Source organism: Saccharomyces mikatae, assembly GCF_947241705.1.
Source record: "Saccharomyces mikatae IFO 1815 strain IFO1815 genome assembly, chromosome: 8".
Classification (NCBI taxonomy): Eukaryota; Fungi; Ascomycota; class Saccharomycetes; order Saccharomycetales; family Saccharomycetaceae; genus Saccharomyces; species Saccharomyces mikatae.
In genome coordinates, this window is record NC_079263.1 from 16,425 (window position 1) to 33,543 (window position 17,119).

The following is a 17,119-nucleotide window of genomic DNA, read 5'->3' on the forward strand; positions in this document are numbered from 1 at the left end:
GGAAAAGGCAAGGAACACGATATCTATTTCTCTTTTCGTTTATAATTGATTTCTATCGGAAATTTCAACTGAAAAGAAGCACCTAAAGGGCGACTTGTCTAATTGGAAATGGTATGCATTTCGAGAGTCTCGAACAATCTTGTTACGCAGAGTCAACCTAGTCCCTTTTAGAGGTGAATTTAGATGGAATCTTTTCGAACCATTCTAGGATTGGGTCATTGTCTTTCGTGTCAACATATTCACCATCTTCGATGTATTCCACTGCTACTGCATTGGTCAATTTAGGATCTCTTAAACATAACGAAAGTGCAATCAATGGGACACAGAACACCAAAGCTACTATAGTTTCCAATCTTTGAACATACTTATAAGCGTTCATCAAAGCAACCCTTTGTGGGGTACCCCAAGTATAGGTCTCAATAAAAGTATATGGGGAATCGTAAGCGGCTGTGGCCAAAGCGACATCACCCATTCTCTTCAAAATTTGCTTGTATAAAGTTTGAGTCCAAATTGCACCAGAGACTGCAGAACCAACTGCAGAACCAATCCTGTAGAGGGTGTAGTTTAAAGCAGTAACTGTTGCCATATTTTCGTGAGAGACGGCAGATTGTACCGAAACAGTAACTGGGTAAGTGAACAATGTAGTACCCACGCCCCAAACACCTAATGCACCAATAATACCAGAATGTGATTGACTGCCACCTCTAAAGTGGTACAATAAACCCATAGCAACCATCCACAGTGAACAACCGAACATGATAAATGGTTTCAGTCTGGTGCATCTCGTAACAAGTAATGCAAAAAATGGAGAAGCTACGGTAGATACAAAGGAGGATAATGTGGAAATTCTTGTCGCAGATTTCACGGATTCATTGACAGCGACAATCATTACTGTGTATAAATAATCAGCAGCCATGTAGTAGATGAAATCGATTAAGAAGGAAATACCCATGGAGGACCATACGGCCCTGTCTTTGACCAACTTGTATGGAAGAATTGGATCTCTAGCGAACCTATATTCCCAAATCCATAAGACAGGGATCAAAACAAAACCAAGGACAAAGGGACCGATCAATCTTGAGTCATTCCAAGTAGTTTTAACGCCACCAGCTAAGGTCAATGGGACTAGGATACAACCAAGGGAGCAACCCATCAAGAGGACACCAATGATATCTAACATCCAGAACAATTGTTTTATTATCTTGATAAAGCCATGTTCTTGATAATAAGACTTTTGACCCTTCAAAGTGTGCCATTCAGGAGTCTTTTTGGCCCTCCATTGCATGTGTAACATACACAACACAATTGGTATACACGATAAGGGGAATATGAAAGCCCACATACCCACATCCCAAGACCAGTTCACAACAGGGTTAGCTCTAGAGGTGATGTTACCAGCAATCCACGTGTTGATGATAAAAGGCCAAGTGGGTGCAAATTGATATAGCAGTCTCCATTTCAGGGATGAAAAATCGGATAGAATGATCAAAAGAATGAGTATTACACCTACATAACCGGCGTTGTAGAAGATAGCACCGGCAGCGTACCTTTGAACATCATAAGCTTGCGACTGAATTATCGTGCCAACAACATATAAAATAACAGCACTGATGAAAAGATAGAGTCTACCAAAAACATCGGACAATCTGGCATAGATGATTTGTGAGGCGGCACTAACCACCGCATTAATGACATTGATGGTAGATAAAAGAGAATGCTCGCTATAAGAAGATGTAGCGTAACCAGTATAAATATAACGGATGTTTCCGTCCAGCCCGTAACCGTAGCCACATATAAAAGCACTGAGAAGCAAGAACACTTGTAAGTACCATTTATTGTAAGCAGCACCAAAGATTTCGGTCTGCTGAATAATCAAGCTTCTGTTTTGTCTCAAGGCATCGTATTTTTCCGATAGCTGAGGAAGTCCAAATGAGATGGAGTTGGAACCGGTATGAGTTTCTGCATTCAACTCATGTTCCACGTCCGTCAATACATGTATTTTCTCCCCACTAACATAATCGTGAGAGTTAGCAGACACCATCGTTACTATATTTTTATGCAACAATATGTGATATCGTTCATTGAATTGCAAGAAGAGACGAATGACAAATGGCAGAATTACACGGAACTAACAGCGAAAGAAGCCAGTAAATGCTCTCCTGTCCCCTATATACAACTCTTCAGTAAATATCTACTTCTATGCATCTTGTATTGCTTTCATGGAAATTGTACTCCGATTTGCTTGGCTTTTTTTTTTGACACTATTTTTCTAACTATATGTGCTTGAGATATCACACCTGCTTTTATGGGTGCATTCCAACGATTTTACTAGCCTAAAGAGGAAAGAAAGTGAAAGGCCAAGACATTTTAAAGCTCTCAAAAAGTATACAGGCACACAAAATTCATATGAAGATAGGTTCTAAAAAGTGTGAAGACCAATAATAATACGATTATTTTGTTCTCTCTGTTGCTGAGTTTTCATTCGCAGGTGTATTTTTTCACCGTTTCTCGATAGAGCTACGTTACGCTCCATTGCAGTCACTTACGTGTATGGTACTAGGGAGTTTTTCAGCAGCTCCGGTTCAGATAACATGTATTATTAGTCAGCGAAAGCTACTGGTCACTCCATCCTGCTTGTATGTCTTGCTTGAGTCTTATTGTATTAGAATGTTGTATGTTATTTTGTTCGTTCAAGACGGATGTGACAGCGATGAGCTCTCAGTGAAAAAAGAAGAAAGAAAATTTTTGCTATGATTGCAAGGGTGAAAAAGAGACGAGTTGAATAAGAATTAAAACATCAAGACTTGAGAACTTTGCGTCGTTCTAGTATTTAATTTTGCTACGGTATTTTTCTTCTGGATGGTTACCCAAATTGAATTGCAAAACTGCTTAGAATGGGCCCAAAATAACGGGGCCTTCATCGATTCGAAAGTATCTTTCAAAATTACACAAGAGGCAGGTGTTACTGCCTTTGTGAATGAAAATTTCTCTCCTAAACCAGATCAAGCTTTGATTAGGGTACCCGAAAGTTTGCTAGTCACTTCCCAGCAAGCCTTATTAGAATTTTCCCAAGCCGATAATAGAAAGAGAATTTTGAATTCTGTCACTCAGTTGTACCTGTCAAAGTTAAAATTTGGCTCCGATAATGTCCATCTCAAGTCCTTTTATCAACCATATTTAGATGTACTACCCTTACGTCTTCCACAACCGTATTTTTGGTCTACCGATGAAGTCATGAACTTACATGGTACAGATGTGTACTTAACTATGAGAAATACTTTAAACGAGCTATTAAAAGAGTGGAAGGAGTTATTCCAAGTTTTATCCATTGAACATACTGCGCAAGATATGCAGTTTTTATCCCAATTCCATGACGGTGGCGACTCCGCCGTGATCTCACTGGAACAGTTTTCTGAATATATCAACGCATGTGAGTTAGAAGCTTTAGAGTGGAACTCATTTGTAGGATATCTCTGGTCATACTGTATTTTCAACTCTAGGGCATTTCCTCGAGTTGTTTTGAATAAGGCTGATACAGATAGCAGTAATCTGAACGAAGGTTTTTTGTTTCCAATAGTAGACTTATTGAACCATAAAAATGATGTGCCGGTGAAATGGGAGATGAATGAAAATAATGAGCTCTGTTTCATGTCGCACTCACCCGTATTTAACGCTCAAGAGGAATTGTTTAATAATTATGGTAATATCTCTAATGAAAAATGTTTGTTGAACTACGGGTTTTGGGATTCCTCGAATAAGTATGATTTTTCCAGATTAACTTTGAAACTCCCTTCTACCTTACCTAACAGCTCGCCGATAGATTTCAATAAATCAGGAAATTTTATCAGTGACGATGGAGACACCACCATTTTACAGTTTAATTTGAGGCCTTTAGAAATGGTGCCCCCCACCCTAATAGCTTTATTTGCCCACTTAAGTAAACTGAAATCCGAGGAAACGCCCACCGTAAGGAGCGTATTGGAGGGCATTGATCAACTAACGTCTGTAGTATCCCAGAGATTATTGTTTTTCAAAAATTTCAAGGCCAGAACTTCTTCTTCTCAAAAATTACGTCCTCACGTCATTAAACTAATTAAAATGTACTATCAAGACAACAAAAAAATTCTTAATTCCACAGTTGAAAAACTTTCCGTTTTACAAAAAAAAATATTCAATGCTAACAAAGAGTTTTCCCTATCATTCAAGACAATTTTTAAGAATGACAAAATCTTCGCTAATTCTCTCTTATTAATATTTGGCGCTATAAATTACGAAGACTTAATCACAAAGGATTGTCTCAATGATGCATTGTTGCTCTGGATAGTCAAGACCATCAACGATAAAAATATTAAACAAGACAGTTTTATTGTACAAGCATTCAAAGAAGTTAGTGGTTCAATTGTCATTGAGAAACAAGATGTTATGGAGTATCTACCATTCTACAAAAAATATTTTCCTAATTTATCAGAAAGAATCCCAGAAATATACAACGTCGGCGATTGGGGGATAAGACAATTCATTGTGGCAGATACCGTCATTGACAGATTAGTTTGGATCAGAAAATCAAATAAAGAACCTATTTTCTTAATGAAAAAGGTACACGACATACAGATTTGACTGTAGTTTCTAACCCGTATCTAATTTTACATATGTGTATATTTACATGAAATTTTCTTTTCCTTCGATTCAATGTTCTTCATTATTTGATAACAAGCCAATGATATTATCTACGATTTTCTCATTTTGAGGAGGGGCTGCTCTAATAGCTTCGTTGTATTTCAATTCATACAAATACATGAATGTTGAATTGTCTAACATCTTTTTATCAATGCAGTGCATATGCCCATGGAGTTCGACCTCGGTCAAATCTCTCACGAAATATGTCTTTATTTGCGTCATGAACTTCAATAACGACTTGAATATTTCGGGTATAGAATTTTGTTTATCCAAAATCACAATTTTGTAATTTTCTGATAATGTCAAGGGACGAAGTTTAATGGGTCTGTTAACACGAAATTCCTCAGCGTATACTTTTTGTTCAAAATATAGCATTTTGTTGGCCAACTTCATCAACGCACTGGCAGATTGCAACGACTGTTCACTAGCAAAGCCAGGTACTATTGTTTTATTTATCGAGTCAACGAAATTTGCTGATTCCATAAGAGTTACTGGTCTTAAATCGTCTTGCATAAACTTGTACAAGTTTGGCTGAAAAGTTTTTATCATTCGAGATTTTGTCAGTATGGTCTGCAAAACTAATGCGATGTGTTCAAATCTTGATAGAGATAATTCGTCATTTTGAAAAATAGAAGATTGATTCCATTTCATTTCCGAAATTACTAGTGTGGAATATGTTTGTAGGTCCTGAAGAAATGAATCATACTTTGTTTTGTAGCTGACAAGAGAAGCTTGATCCGTGGGTAGTGGCATGGACTCGGTCCCTTGATACTGTTTCCAAATGCATGAATCCCAAACTTTCCAATCAAAATGAAAAGAAGAGATATTACTGTCAGAAGAGAAAGCACGGATACTCTTCTTGTTACGTTGTAAAATCGTGAATATATTGTAGAGGATGAAATTTTTGCAAAACTCAGCTCTCAATTGTGTAATGGAAAAGTCGTTAGATAGCACTGTGGCTCTTAAAATATCACCAGGGCACGTTCTATCCTTGTTTGTTTGTTTGCTCCACAGTGTCTTATGACTAATCGATCTCTCCAAAAGTCGCTTTAAAGTAGTGATATTACCATCTACGACCCGACTCGTACCGCTCTTTGAATCCAAATAAAATGGTTTACCCATTTCATTCTCCAGCAGCCGACCCGCGTTAGCCTTATCGGTACGCTTTTGTTCGTTCAAGTTACAAAGTGGTGAGACTATCTTAGTTTTCAACTTATCTACCTCCGTAACAAATAATGCCTTGTGTGTATCTACAAAGTAAGGGAAGATGCCAATTCCATCGAATTCTCCGACTACGGTATCATCAGTGATCTGAAAAAGAGGTAAAGGTTTTGCATTAGCAGGATTGATAAACACAGGTGCTTCTCCATCATTTTCTTTTGAAAGTCTATCATAAGTACTTTTCTTAACCCCTATTCCCCTACAAAAGTTTGAAAATACAGATTTGGGCCAAATTACGCGTTGTAATTTCAACTTATCATCTTTGGATCGTATCCTAATTAGTTGTTGCCATTCAAAAGAGGGTTTAAAATCCTTGTCCATTCTGTTTAACGTCGCTTCATAGAGACTTAGCGGATGGTCAAAAATAGGTGCGATCTGTTCCCAATGTTGGATCCTATTCTTTGGAGGTTTCTCGCCCAAATCCGTTCTAACAATCTTGAATACATGGTCATGTGGAGCGTTTATATCTCGCAGTAGCAGTCTTTGCAACTCTATAAGTGAAACATTGTAGAGTGTACCCCCAAGATCACAATACTCATAGGCTAAGTTCTTCTCCTTAAAGGCCTGCTTACAACGAGGGAACGCCCGATGGGTGATATTTTCCATGTTGAACTTATATTTGTAACGAGAAGAACTGCCCTGTCGCCTTAGTGACACCATAAACAACGTTTGCCAATTCACCATTTTGCCCACTCTACCGGTTTTGTCTCGAACTTTTTCTTCAGTACTCTCTCTTGATTCTCTAAAAGAAGTCTTCATCATCCGTCCTTCTTAGCACGATTTCTCATCATCCATGTAATAGAACTTTCGCTCAACGCACCCATACACGCCGACTATGGAATCGCCTCGGCGGCAAACACTTCTCTTTCCTCTAGTTTCCTATTCTCATTCCACCTTTAGTTCCCCAAACTTTACCTCTGACGGAACTATCAACACTTCCACAGTCACCTTGCGGATAACTTTTTTCTCTGCCAGGATGCACGCTAATCACAGAAAAGCTATACAAGTCGTTGTCATACAGTATCTCCTCTTTTACTTCTACATAATGCATAAGCTAATGGCATGTGCAAACAGCTACGTTTTTTGCGTAAAAAAGCTACAAAGTGAGAGTTCATCTTTCCTGATGCCACAATTGCTCTGGTGAAAAGTGTTGATGATGCAAATCTGGGGTAAAATCTGTAGAACTTCCCACTATTATATCCACAGTCCGCGTTAAATAAAGATCACGCGACTCTTACCGAAAAAACTGTGGCGTCGTTGGTTCTATATGATAAATTAAACATATAGATTAAGAATAGACCCTGTCTGGGTAAAGGGCGAGACAATGCGCATATAAAGACCAGAATGCAGATTGACGCTCAGATCTTGTTTGCAGCTTAAGTTGCGAAGACAAACGTAAGTGTGCAATACTCACAAAAGTAAAAATGAAATCACTACTGTTTAATAGTGGGAAAGCAAATCCTTCACAAGATGTTTTTATAGATGTAGAAGTTGGCGATATTACCACAAAATATGGTTCTATGAATACAGGATCGTTCAGTTCAATGGATACAGTGGAAGCTCAGGCGATAAAAGCACAGACGACAAGGTTCGTGGAAGTACCGCAGGGTAGACATTTGGGTGTGTTTTCTACGGTTATTTTGTTTGTTTCGAGAATAATGGGATCTGGTATCTTTGCAGTACCCAGTGTGATTTTAATGAATACAGGCGGTAATAAGCTTATTTATTTTGCAATTTGGATTTTTAGCGCCATGATTGCGTTTGCAGGATTATATCTTTTTCTAGAATTTGGTTCATGGATACCGAAGTCAGGAGGACGTAAAAACTTCCTCGAGCGTAGCTTTGAGAAGCCGAAATTATTGATTAGTGTTGTTTTCTCCTGCTATAGTATTTTGACAGGCTATGCGTTGACTGGTTCTATTGTATTTGGTAAATACGTGTTAAGCGCATTTGGAGTCACAGATGACTCGTGGTCCAAGTACGTCAGCATATCATTTATTATCCTTGCAGTCCTCATTCACGGTATCTCTGTAAGACATGGGGTTCTCATACAAAATGCTCTCGGTGGCTTGAAATTGCTTATGATTGTCCTGATGTGCTTCGCTGGATTGTACACCCTGTTATTTTATAAGAGCACCAATCAAGTCGCCTGGGAACTACCTGTAACCGAAATCGAAAAAGACTCTTTTCTATCTGTGTCTTCAATTGCTACTGCTTTTATTAGTGCTTTCTTCTGTTTTTCAGGTTGGGATACAGTCCATACAGTTACATCTGAGATTAAAAATCCGGTAAAAACGTTAAAAGTATCAGGCCCATTATCGCTGATAATTTGTTTTGTATGTTACACAATGATGAACATTGCATACTTAAAAGTTTTGACATATGAGGAAATTGTTAATGCAGGCCCCCTTGTCGGTTCAGTACTGTTTACCAAACTTTTTGGACCACAAATTGGTGGCAAATTCATTGCTTTTTCCATCGCCATTTCGGCAGCTTCTAATATTTTGGTTGTTATTTATGGTATATCAAGGGTCAACCAAGAAATTTTTAAGGAAGGTTACTTACCATTCAGTATACATATGTCTAAAAATTGGCCGTTTAATGCCCCCTTACCATCTATTTCTTTATGTGGCTTCATAACTATCGCTTGGATATTGATTTTACCTAGAGAAGGCGAATCCTTCAACTACCTAGTATCAATGGATGGTTATGGCAATCAGTTCTTCTTACTATTGGTTGCTATTGGCCTCTTTATCTGGAGATTCAAACATAAGCACGAAACGCCAGATATTCGTGCACCTACTTTTGGTGTTGTAGCCATTATAACATTATCATTGTACATGTTGGTGGCACCGTTCCTGGCCGACGCTAGTCTAAACAGAGTTGGCTTCCTACCGCCCTACCAAATTATGTCATTAATAGTGATACTTTCATGTCTCTTTTTCTGGCTAATTAAGTTTGTTCTACTACCCAAAATTTTTCGTTACAAACTGCTACCCAGAATCACTTATTTGCACGATGGACTTGTTGTCACGGAATGGGTAAAAAAACCATCTCTGTCTTAATTTCTCGTTCCTATATACATATTTTATAGAGCACCATTGCATTTTTACTAGATAATATTCATCATTACATCTAAATAATAGAACAACCTTTGACCATTTTATTTCTCTTTCCTTTTATTGCCGGGCTACTTGCTTCAAAAGTTCCAGATCTCCACTATCGCGACACATTCTATAAAATGTACTTCGCTCATTTTTGAGCAGTTCATAGGGATGTCCGTACTCTTTTATCTCACCGGCATCCATCACAAGTATTTTATCGTAATAGATAACCGATCTCAAGCGATGTGCTATAGTGAGGATTGTGCTCTTATTAAACTTGCTTCTTATAATACTCTGGATTAGATGGTCAGAGTCGTAATCAATAGACGAAGTAGCCTCATCTAAAAGAATAATTTTGGATTCTCGCAATAATGATCGTGCTATGAATAGCAACTGCCTTTCACCTTGAGAGAGGTTTAAGCCTCCTTCAACTATTTCTGATTGGAGGTTCAAGAATTTATTATGAATATTGAAGTTTTCTTTCAAGTTGAATACTTGTTTAAATTCAAGCGAAGAGATCAAGTTTACTTGCAAAAGCACTTTGAATATTCTTCTTTCATCATATTCGTCATGTGGGTCAATATTACTTTTAATTGTACCAGCAAATAAAACAGGGTCCTGGGGAATGATTGTAATGGAGCGACGTAAAGTAATCAGATCAATCTTACTTATGTCCTGGTCATCTATTTTGATACATCCAGTTACTGGTTCCAATAATCTGAATAATGCCGCAATTATGGTAGATTTGCCTGCGCCAGTTCTTCCCACAATTCCGACCTTACTTTGAGGATCTACTTTGAAGCAAACGTTTTTTAAAACAAGCGGTAAGTTTGATGCATAACGTAAAGATAAATTCTCCACTTCAATTTTACCATGTTTTGGCCACGACGAGTCATTGAGAGCTTGTATATGGTCTTCATCATAGCCAAGATACTTTTCCTGCACAATGCTAGAGTATTCTTTTAATCTTTCAACAGAGTTCATGTTCATTTCAAATCTTGAGTACAGTTGAACAAGCCATAACGCACTATCTGTAAATAGAATCGCATATGTCAGGGAAATTCCGGCAAGACCCGAGTCAATATTGTCAATATTGAACAGGATAAAAGAGCCTGATCCTAAAACAATGAATGCTCCAATCATGTCCACCCTAAACGCAAACCATTTAACAGCAACTGATAAGTAAAAGAAGGCCTTATTATTCTGGTCAATTTTCTCCATATTCTCCAAAATGAATCTCTTCTCGTCACCAAAGGCACGGATAGTGCAAACGCCCACCAAAGTCTCTGAGAAATGTTGGAAAATAGGAGATTTTGTTATTGAATCAATTCTTTTCAAATCTCTACTTGCTTTTAAATACCATTTCCCGACAAAGTAATATAAAATGAAAACTATAACTGCGACAGAAAAAAAGCGAGGAGTAATTACAACAATGAGCAATAAAATTGACGAACATTGAATTAGGCAAAATACCGTAACCTCCAAATATGGAATTAGCTCTTGGTCAATACCTTCAATGTCTTTTGAGAAACGATTCATGATCCTACCAACAGGCGTCACGTCAAAAAATCTTATCTTGGCATGTAGAACAAGATCTAGCATGCTGTTGAAGATCTTCTTGGAAGCTTGCATGCCAGACAAAAAAGTTACCATAGTTTTGAGTCCCCCTAATAGCGCTTGAATAATACCAATTACGAAATATAAACTCAAATAATAAATCGCTGTATATTGGTTTTCCGAAGAGTCCACCCTTTTTGATTTTATTCCCTCTAAAGCTAGTCTGTCGATTGTGAAATGAAAAGCTTCTATATGCAAGTTGGTATGATTCACCCAGTGTCGTATCCACCAAGATTGACTGATGAACAGTATTTGCGCTGTGATGTAAAGAGTGAACGCTGTTAAAGCCTTATAACCTCCAAAAAATTTCAGATACCACTTATAAACATCAAGACCTATGGCACCACTAGACTTTTCTTCTTCTTCTATTAGCTGACCATCATTAACTAAATTTATGTCATATTCCGTGTTGTCTATAACGCACTTGCTTCTTTGGATGTTATTTTCATCCAGATTGTTCACCGTTTTTTTGGTTATGGTATCCTGATGAGATAATTGAGCAATCTCCTCTTTAAAAATCCCTTTCTTCTGTAGCTCCTTGATAGTTCCTTGATTCTTTACTTTCCCGTCCTCTAATATGATTGCAAAATGTGCGTTTCTAATTGCAAGCGGAACATTGTGCGTAACTAAAATACATGTTCTATTTTTCATCAATTGACCAGTAATACAATTTTCATATATCCATACAGCAGTGTGGGAATCGACAGCACTCAAGCAATCATCTAGCAACACATGCTTGGCATGGGAATAAACAGCTCTTGCCAAAGAAATTCTCTGTTTTTGACCTCCTGATAGTGTTATGCCTTTTTCACCAATTTCAGTTAAATCACCAGCAGGTAAAATATTCAGATCTCTATTCAGTCCACATGCATCAATTACTTTTTTGTACCTACTCTTGTCATAGGAACCATTAAAGACGATATTGTTTTTTATTGTATCACTTACTAGCCACGCACTTTGTGAACAGTATGCGAAGGAATTGGTTAACCCATCATGGTCAGGGATTAAATCATGTCTTGGTTCTAACCCTGGAATAATTATGAAGCCACTGACTAAATCTAGCTCTCCCAATAAACTCATCAATAGTGCGCTTTTACCGGAACCTGTCGAACCTAAGACTAAGTTCAATTTGCCAATTGAAAATATAATATTCAAATCACATAATTTGAATTTATTAATGTCATTGTCATTTTCATTCCAGACTAAATTTGCCTTTTTGAACTCAATTTTATTTCTATCTGGAGATATAGTCAGCTGATTATATTTCTCTGTGTCGTCCAAGTTTAAAAAACTGATGATTCGTCTTAAAGAAACCTTCGATTGATTTATGAAACTTAACATATTTGATAATTGATCCAGAGGGGTCTTCAATAAAGTGAAGAGTGACAAAATAGTAAAAGCAAGCGGGGCATTTAATTCTTGTTTTTGAACAAATATATATATGGCAAATGTAACACCAGTTACTAAGGTTGGCGTCATGAACCAAAGAAAAGAAGATAAAGACCATAGTAAAGATTTTTTGAAAAAGTATAACAGTTCTTTTTGCCTTATTAATCCAATGGCATTGCAAATGTTATTCTCCCACGCAAAATATTTGACAATTCTAATGTTTTGTAAACACTCGTTCAATTTGGCATTTCTTTGATCGGTGCATTGTAGGGCTAGTTTTTGAAACTTACCCAACAAGTCGGCCAACATGATATTCAAAGGGAACATCATCAAGATTATTGAGATACCTGCAAAGGCAGAAACACCTAGAAACTTGAAAAGTAGGCTTACGACAATCATTATCATAATAATGGTTTGTACTGTCATATAAAGGTAATTTGAAACTTCGGATACATTGAATGAATCTATGGAGATTAGATTAATAACGGTGCCGAGGTTTTCGGAAACACTTTCTCTATTGTAGCTAGTTTTGCGTGATGCAAATAACTTCTTGCGTAAGCCCTTTGAATAAATTTCTCCGATTAGGATGGCTCTTATCCTTAAACAATTCTTATCAGAAATAAATTGACCTTGTGAATTAGAAATCGCTGCTATTATCCTACAAACGAACATAGCTACAATATAGAGCCATGCTAAATTCATATATGATGAGGAACGATCTGGGTTATCCACAATTTCTAAAAGTTTTTTCAGTAGGATCGTTGGAAAAAGGTTCACTATGCTGTTCACCGAAATCAATATCACTTCAATGATTAAATACCTTTTGAAAAACTCGAATAGGGGTGCCATCAAACCGTTGGTAGTATTGCTATCCTTGGTGAATCTTTTTAAGATGAAAATGCAATAATCTTCCATCGATAAGCCCCAAATATCCTTCAATGTGATGGCGCTGTTCTGGGCTTTCCATATGAAATCAGTAACCCAACTCCAAGTGATAAAACTCAAAATAGAGGATGAATGTTCTCTCGAAGGAGTCATAAACGCGTCTCTTACATAGATGCTGGGTGAGCTGTCTTTGAGCGGTGAAGTAAGCAGTACTAACTCTAAATTTGACGTTACCATAAATTCAAAGATGTAGAAAATTCGCGAGGGAATATCATTGATATTGCCAATATATATTGACCGTAGTGGGAACCAATTTGAAAGCCATAAAGCTGTATAGGCACTAAAGCTAATGGTCCAAAGGTTCTTTGAACGCTTGTAAGCTCTCAATGCTGTTAGAGAAAGTAATATCAACCAGAGCAAAAGTAAAACTGAAACGTCTCTGTCGGTTAATTCAGTACTGATATTTGTTATTCTTAAAAAGAGAAGACCGATTATTTGCAATGAAACTAGTACAATTTCGAACAACTTTCTCAAATGGTCATGAGTAGAGGGTTCCTTAAATGTTAGTCCACCGCGGTTTTTATCATCGATTTTTTTGACATCTATATCTCTTATGTCAAAGTGTCTCAGTTGCAATAGTTTCCCTTGCTTCTTGGTATCGACGTAATCGGTTTGATTACTTGAGTGTGGTAAGAGCCTTTCGACACTAAAGTCTTCTTCTCCCTCCCCTTGTGGGCCAAAAAGATATTCATTTACTATATCGGGCTCAGCAAGTTTTTCACTATGAGATGGGGCATACTGGTAAAGCTCAAGAAGGGCAATTGATGCTATGATGATCAATGGAAAATAATAGTTCAATAACTGTGTTCTTCCGATTCGAGTAAAATCGTCAACTTCCCAATATGAATCATTATTTCGGATAATACCGACATTCGTTGTCATTCTTCAAGATTATAGCTCATCACTGAAAATTCATGGACAGAAACAGAAGTAAAAGTTAATGATTTGAGATTTAGTTCATATTTATGGAATTCTTATCCCTCTTAAGGACGGATAGAAACAATTCTAAAGGCACTTGTAGTTTCTAAAAAGTGCACCCTTTTCGGAATATCATTATGTAACTTATCGCAGTAATAAAAGCAAATTGCATCATAGTAGTTGAAATGGTGTCATGAAGAAAATAAAACAGTGGCGTCTTATTTTTACATATCATATATAGGTATACACGCATATATAAATATACATATTTCTTTTGCAGGGAAGGTGAACAGAAAATACAAAACTCTAGCAAAAACTCAAGTTAGAAATTGTGGATGAAGGATAAAAATAATACTTATTCTTGTTTTTCTTCAGAAACAGTTTCTTGCTCAGCTTCTTCTTCATCGTTCTCTGGTCTAATAACAGCAACGTCAACAGTTAATTCTCTGTCACCAAAAATCTTGCCTTTAAACTCTTCAGCTTTGGCTTCAATATCGATGTTTTCACCATCAAAAGTGACAAACGCCATACCTCTATTGGCGGAATCAGATGTGAAGATTCTACCAGTGTGCTGATCTCTCATTTTTCTCATTGGTAAAGAAATGGAGTCGGCATTAGTACCGAAAAATTCGGCGACTTCTTCTCTGGTCGCTTTGAATGGAACATTATTAATGTATAAGGTATCCTTTGATCTTTCCATTTGGTCTAATGGAATTTTTTCCCTTTTTTGGCCATTAAAACCGCCTCTGGCACCACCTCTGCCTCTGAAGTTCCCTCTGCCTCTGAAACCTCCTCTGAAACCTCCTCTGAAACCGCCTCTGAAACCGCCTCTGCCTCTGAAACCACCTCTGCCTCTAAAACCACCTCTTTGCATTTGACCAGGAGTTCTGGCTCTCTTGATATGAATTTCTCTGTCCTTAACTACCTTGGTGTCGTAATTTCCCTTGATATCTTCGAAGTCAATCTTTGTTGGGAACTTGATGAGAGCATGTTTACTAGCCGGGATATGGCCATCGGTGTGTTCCTTCACTGGGATCTCTACGCTGACTTCATCCCCGAATTCCTCCACAAACAATTGTTTCAAGTCGTCTTCGGTACATTCGTGAGCAACGTTACCAATAAAGATTGTGTCTTCTGGGTCAATTATTGTCTTGTGAGTAGGAGCCTTTGGCTGCTGTTCGGAGTCGTTGATGCTCAAGTTGTTTACGGCATTTGTAGCTTCTTCAATTTCGGTAGACATATTTTTCTTTGTTTGGGGGGTTTTCTTCTTCTGTTGGGGAAAAATTCTTTGTTCTATGTAGTGATAACTCAGTAACTTCCTTTAGATTTGCAGAATGATTATTTTGAGTTCAATTGCGTATCCTCTAGGCCACAATCTGTGGCACCTAGGGTGGCTAAATTAGAAAATTTTTATTCTGGTTTTCGACTAGTTTTGCCCCTTCCCTTTGGCGACGCGTCACCTGGGACGGAAATTTGAAGATAATAGAGAAGAAATTCATATCATTTCTAAAATATAATAAGCTGCAGAGATGATCCGTAAGGTATTATTATGCTATCTGGTCATTGCAATAATTAGCTGCAGGAGGTGCTGATTTTTGTGGGGTGAATTAAAAAAACCGCTTGGAGCAGAACTCAATTTTTTGCAGTATTTTCTGCTCAAAAGTATAACTGATATAACGACGGTTACTAATAGCTTTGTAGCGAGAAGTAAGTACTCTGAATAGTGACTACGTTGCCTTACCTATACCTTAAATAAGGTTTTCTATATATAAAGCGGGCGTAAATGCATTCATCTATATAAGTAACAAGTTGACTCTCCGTACATGACCTAGCCGTCTTAATAAACGTAACGGTCGTCTTCTGACGACATGTTCAATGGCATTGCATTTATTCTTGACTCGGCCAATAATAGTGTAGACTGGACACATCGTTAAAAATTGGTATTCACGCACTTACGACGTGCCAACTTCAAGATTGCCATTGACAGGAAAAGAAAACGGGATTGCGAAGTTTAATTCGTTCCCGGTCCAATCAGCACTAGCAATATTTATTTACAACAGTGACTACTTCTGTAACTTTGTCTTGAAACCACGGTTTTCACTCACTTCAATGGAACAATCATATCGCTTTCGGATGAGTTAATTAATGACCTTTTTGACCTGGATAACAAAATACCTCGGATGCGATCAACACAGCTTAGATATTTCTAAACTACTATGGCATGCAGAGAATTTTGTGAGTTTCAAAACAAGTCGATATGATTTTCCTATAATGAGATACTTCCCATGGACCAAGTATCAAAGCTTCAACAAAGTAACCACCTTAAAAGGTTATTTAAGGTCATTATTATAATAAAACGTTTGAAACTTAATATTATTATTAAAAAAAATTTTTATGCAATTTTCATTCTTAATCCTAAGCGGAATCAGAGGTTTTAGTTCTCTTGTCTAACTTGGCTTGAGCCTTGTTACCAAGAATACCACCACCCCAGTGCTTCTTGACTTCGTCGTATTTGTCAGCGAAGTTAGCGTCGATGGTGGAAACTAACTTAGCCAAAGCAGCTTCGTCTTCGGCTTTGACTTCAGTCAAAGCAGCAACAGCAGAGGTCTTTTGGTTAACCAAAGTACCTAATCTGGCCTTACCCTTGACAATGGCGTATGGAACACCCATCTTCTTACACAAAGCAGGTAAGAAAACAACCAATTCAATTGGGTCGACATCGTTAGCAATTAAAACTAGCTTAGCCTTCTTGTTTTCGATCAACGCAACGACGTGATTCAAACCATACTTGACAACGTATGGCTTTGGGGAAGCATCTTTCCTGTATCTACCTTCTTCAACGGCGGCAGCTTCTTTGGTCAATCTTTCCTTCTTTTCAGCAGCAGTTTCTGGTCTGTACTTGTTGAACAACTTGAAGGTTTCAGCAGCGGTGTTTCTGTCCAAAGTGTATTGGAATTGAGCAATGGTTGGAGGAACCTTCAATCTGATGGACAAGATCTTCTTTTGTCTTTGCAATCTGACATATTCTGGCCATTTGACGTATCTAGACAAGTTTCTCTTTGGTTGAACGGCTTGACCAATACCAAAGTTCTTTGGAGTGGAGTGAGTCAATGGGTTCTTGGTCTTGTTAGACTTGGTTGACTTAGCGCCAAAAGGAGCTGGAGCGACTTTCTTACCTGGGGCCATTTTGCTTTGGTTATTGATATATTTATTTTATGGAAACACCCTAAGAAAGTTTATTGCTGATA

General features: G+C 37.6%; 7 protein-coding genes across 7 annotated transcripts; 2 read left to right on the forward strand and 5 right to left on the reverse strand.

The window, feature by feature from the left end:
• Nucleotides 1–157: 157 nt before the first annotated feature.
• On the reverse strand, nucleotides 158–2,041 carry ARN1 (siderophore transporter; the record flags this gene model as incomplete). The annotated part of the gene is made up of 1 exon (XM_056222801.1): nucleotides 158–2,041. The coding sequence occupies one exon, from the start codon at nucleotides 2,039–2,041 to the stop codon at nucleotides 158–160; it is 1,884 nt and encodes a 627-aa protein (XP_056082456.1).
• An 818-nt stretch (nucleotides 2,042–2,859) lies between these two features.
• On the forward strand, nucleotides 2,860–4,617 carry EFM1 (protein-lysine N-methyltransferase; the record flags this gene model as incomplete). Its single annotated transcript, XM_056222802.1, has 1 exon — nucleotides 2,860–4,617. One exon carries the CDS (start codon nucleotides 2,860–2,862, stop codon nucleotides 4,615–4,617), a length of 1,758 nt encoding a protein of 585 aa, XP_056082457.1.
• A 69-nt stretch (nucleotides 4,618–4,686) lies between these two features.
• On the reverse strand, nucleotides 4,687–6,582 carry CBP2 (Cbp2p; the record flags this gene model as incomplete). The annotated part of the gene is made up of 1 exon (XM_056222803.1): nucleotides 4,687–6,582. The coding sequence occupies one exon, from the start codon at nucleotides 6,580–6,582 to the stop codon at nucleotides 4,687–4,689; it is 1,896 nt and encodes a 631-aa protein (XP_056082458.1).
• Nucleotides 6,583–7,322: 740 nt separating this feature from the next.
• On the forward strand, nucleotides 7,323–8,963 carry MUP3 (Mup3p; the record flags this gene model as incomplete). The annotated part of the gene is made up of 1 exon (XM_056222804.1): nucleotides 7,323–8,963. The coding sequence occupies one exon, from the start codon at nucleotides 7,323–7,325 to the stop codon at nucleotides 8,961–8,963; it is 1,641 nt and encodes a 546-aa protein (XP_056082459.1).
• Nucleotides 8,964–9,077: 114 nt separating this feature from the next.
• On the reverse strand, nucleotides 9,078–13,835 carry VMR1 (putative ATP-binding cassette multidrug transporter VMR1; the record flags this gene model as incomplete). The annotated part of the gene is made up of 1 exon (XM_056222805.1): nucleotides 9,078–13,835. One exon carries the CDS (start codon nucleotides 13,833–13,835, stop codon nucleotides 9,078–9,080), a length of 4,758 nt encoding a protein of 1,585 aa, XP_056082460.1.
• A 391-nt stretch (nucleotides 13,836–14,226) lies between these two features.
• On the reverse strand, nucleotides 14,227–15,111 carry SBP1 (Sbp1p; the record flags this gene model as incomplete). The annotated part of the gene is made up of 1 exon (XM_056222806.1): nucleotides 14,227–15,111. One exon carries the CDS (start codon nucleotides 15,109–15,111, stop codon nucleotides 14,227–14,229), a length of 885 nt encoding a protein of 294 aa, XP_056082461.1.
• Nucleotides 15,112–16,286: 1,175 nt separating this feature from the next.
• On the reverse strand, nucleotides 16,287–17,057 carry RPL8A (60S ribosomal protein eL8; the record flags this gene model as incomplete). Its single annotated transcript, XM_056222807.1, has 1 exon — nucleotides 16,287–17,057. The coding sequence occupies one exon, from the start codon at nucleotides 17,055–17,057 to the stop codon at nucleotides 16,287–16,289; it is 771 nt and encodes a 256-aa protein (XP_056082462.1).
• Between the last annotated feature and the right edge of the window lie 62 nt (nucleotides 17,058–17,119).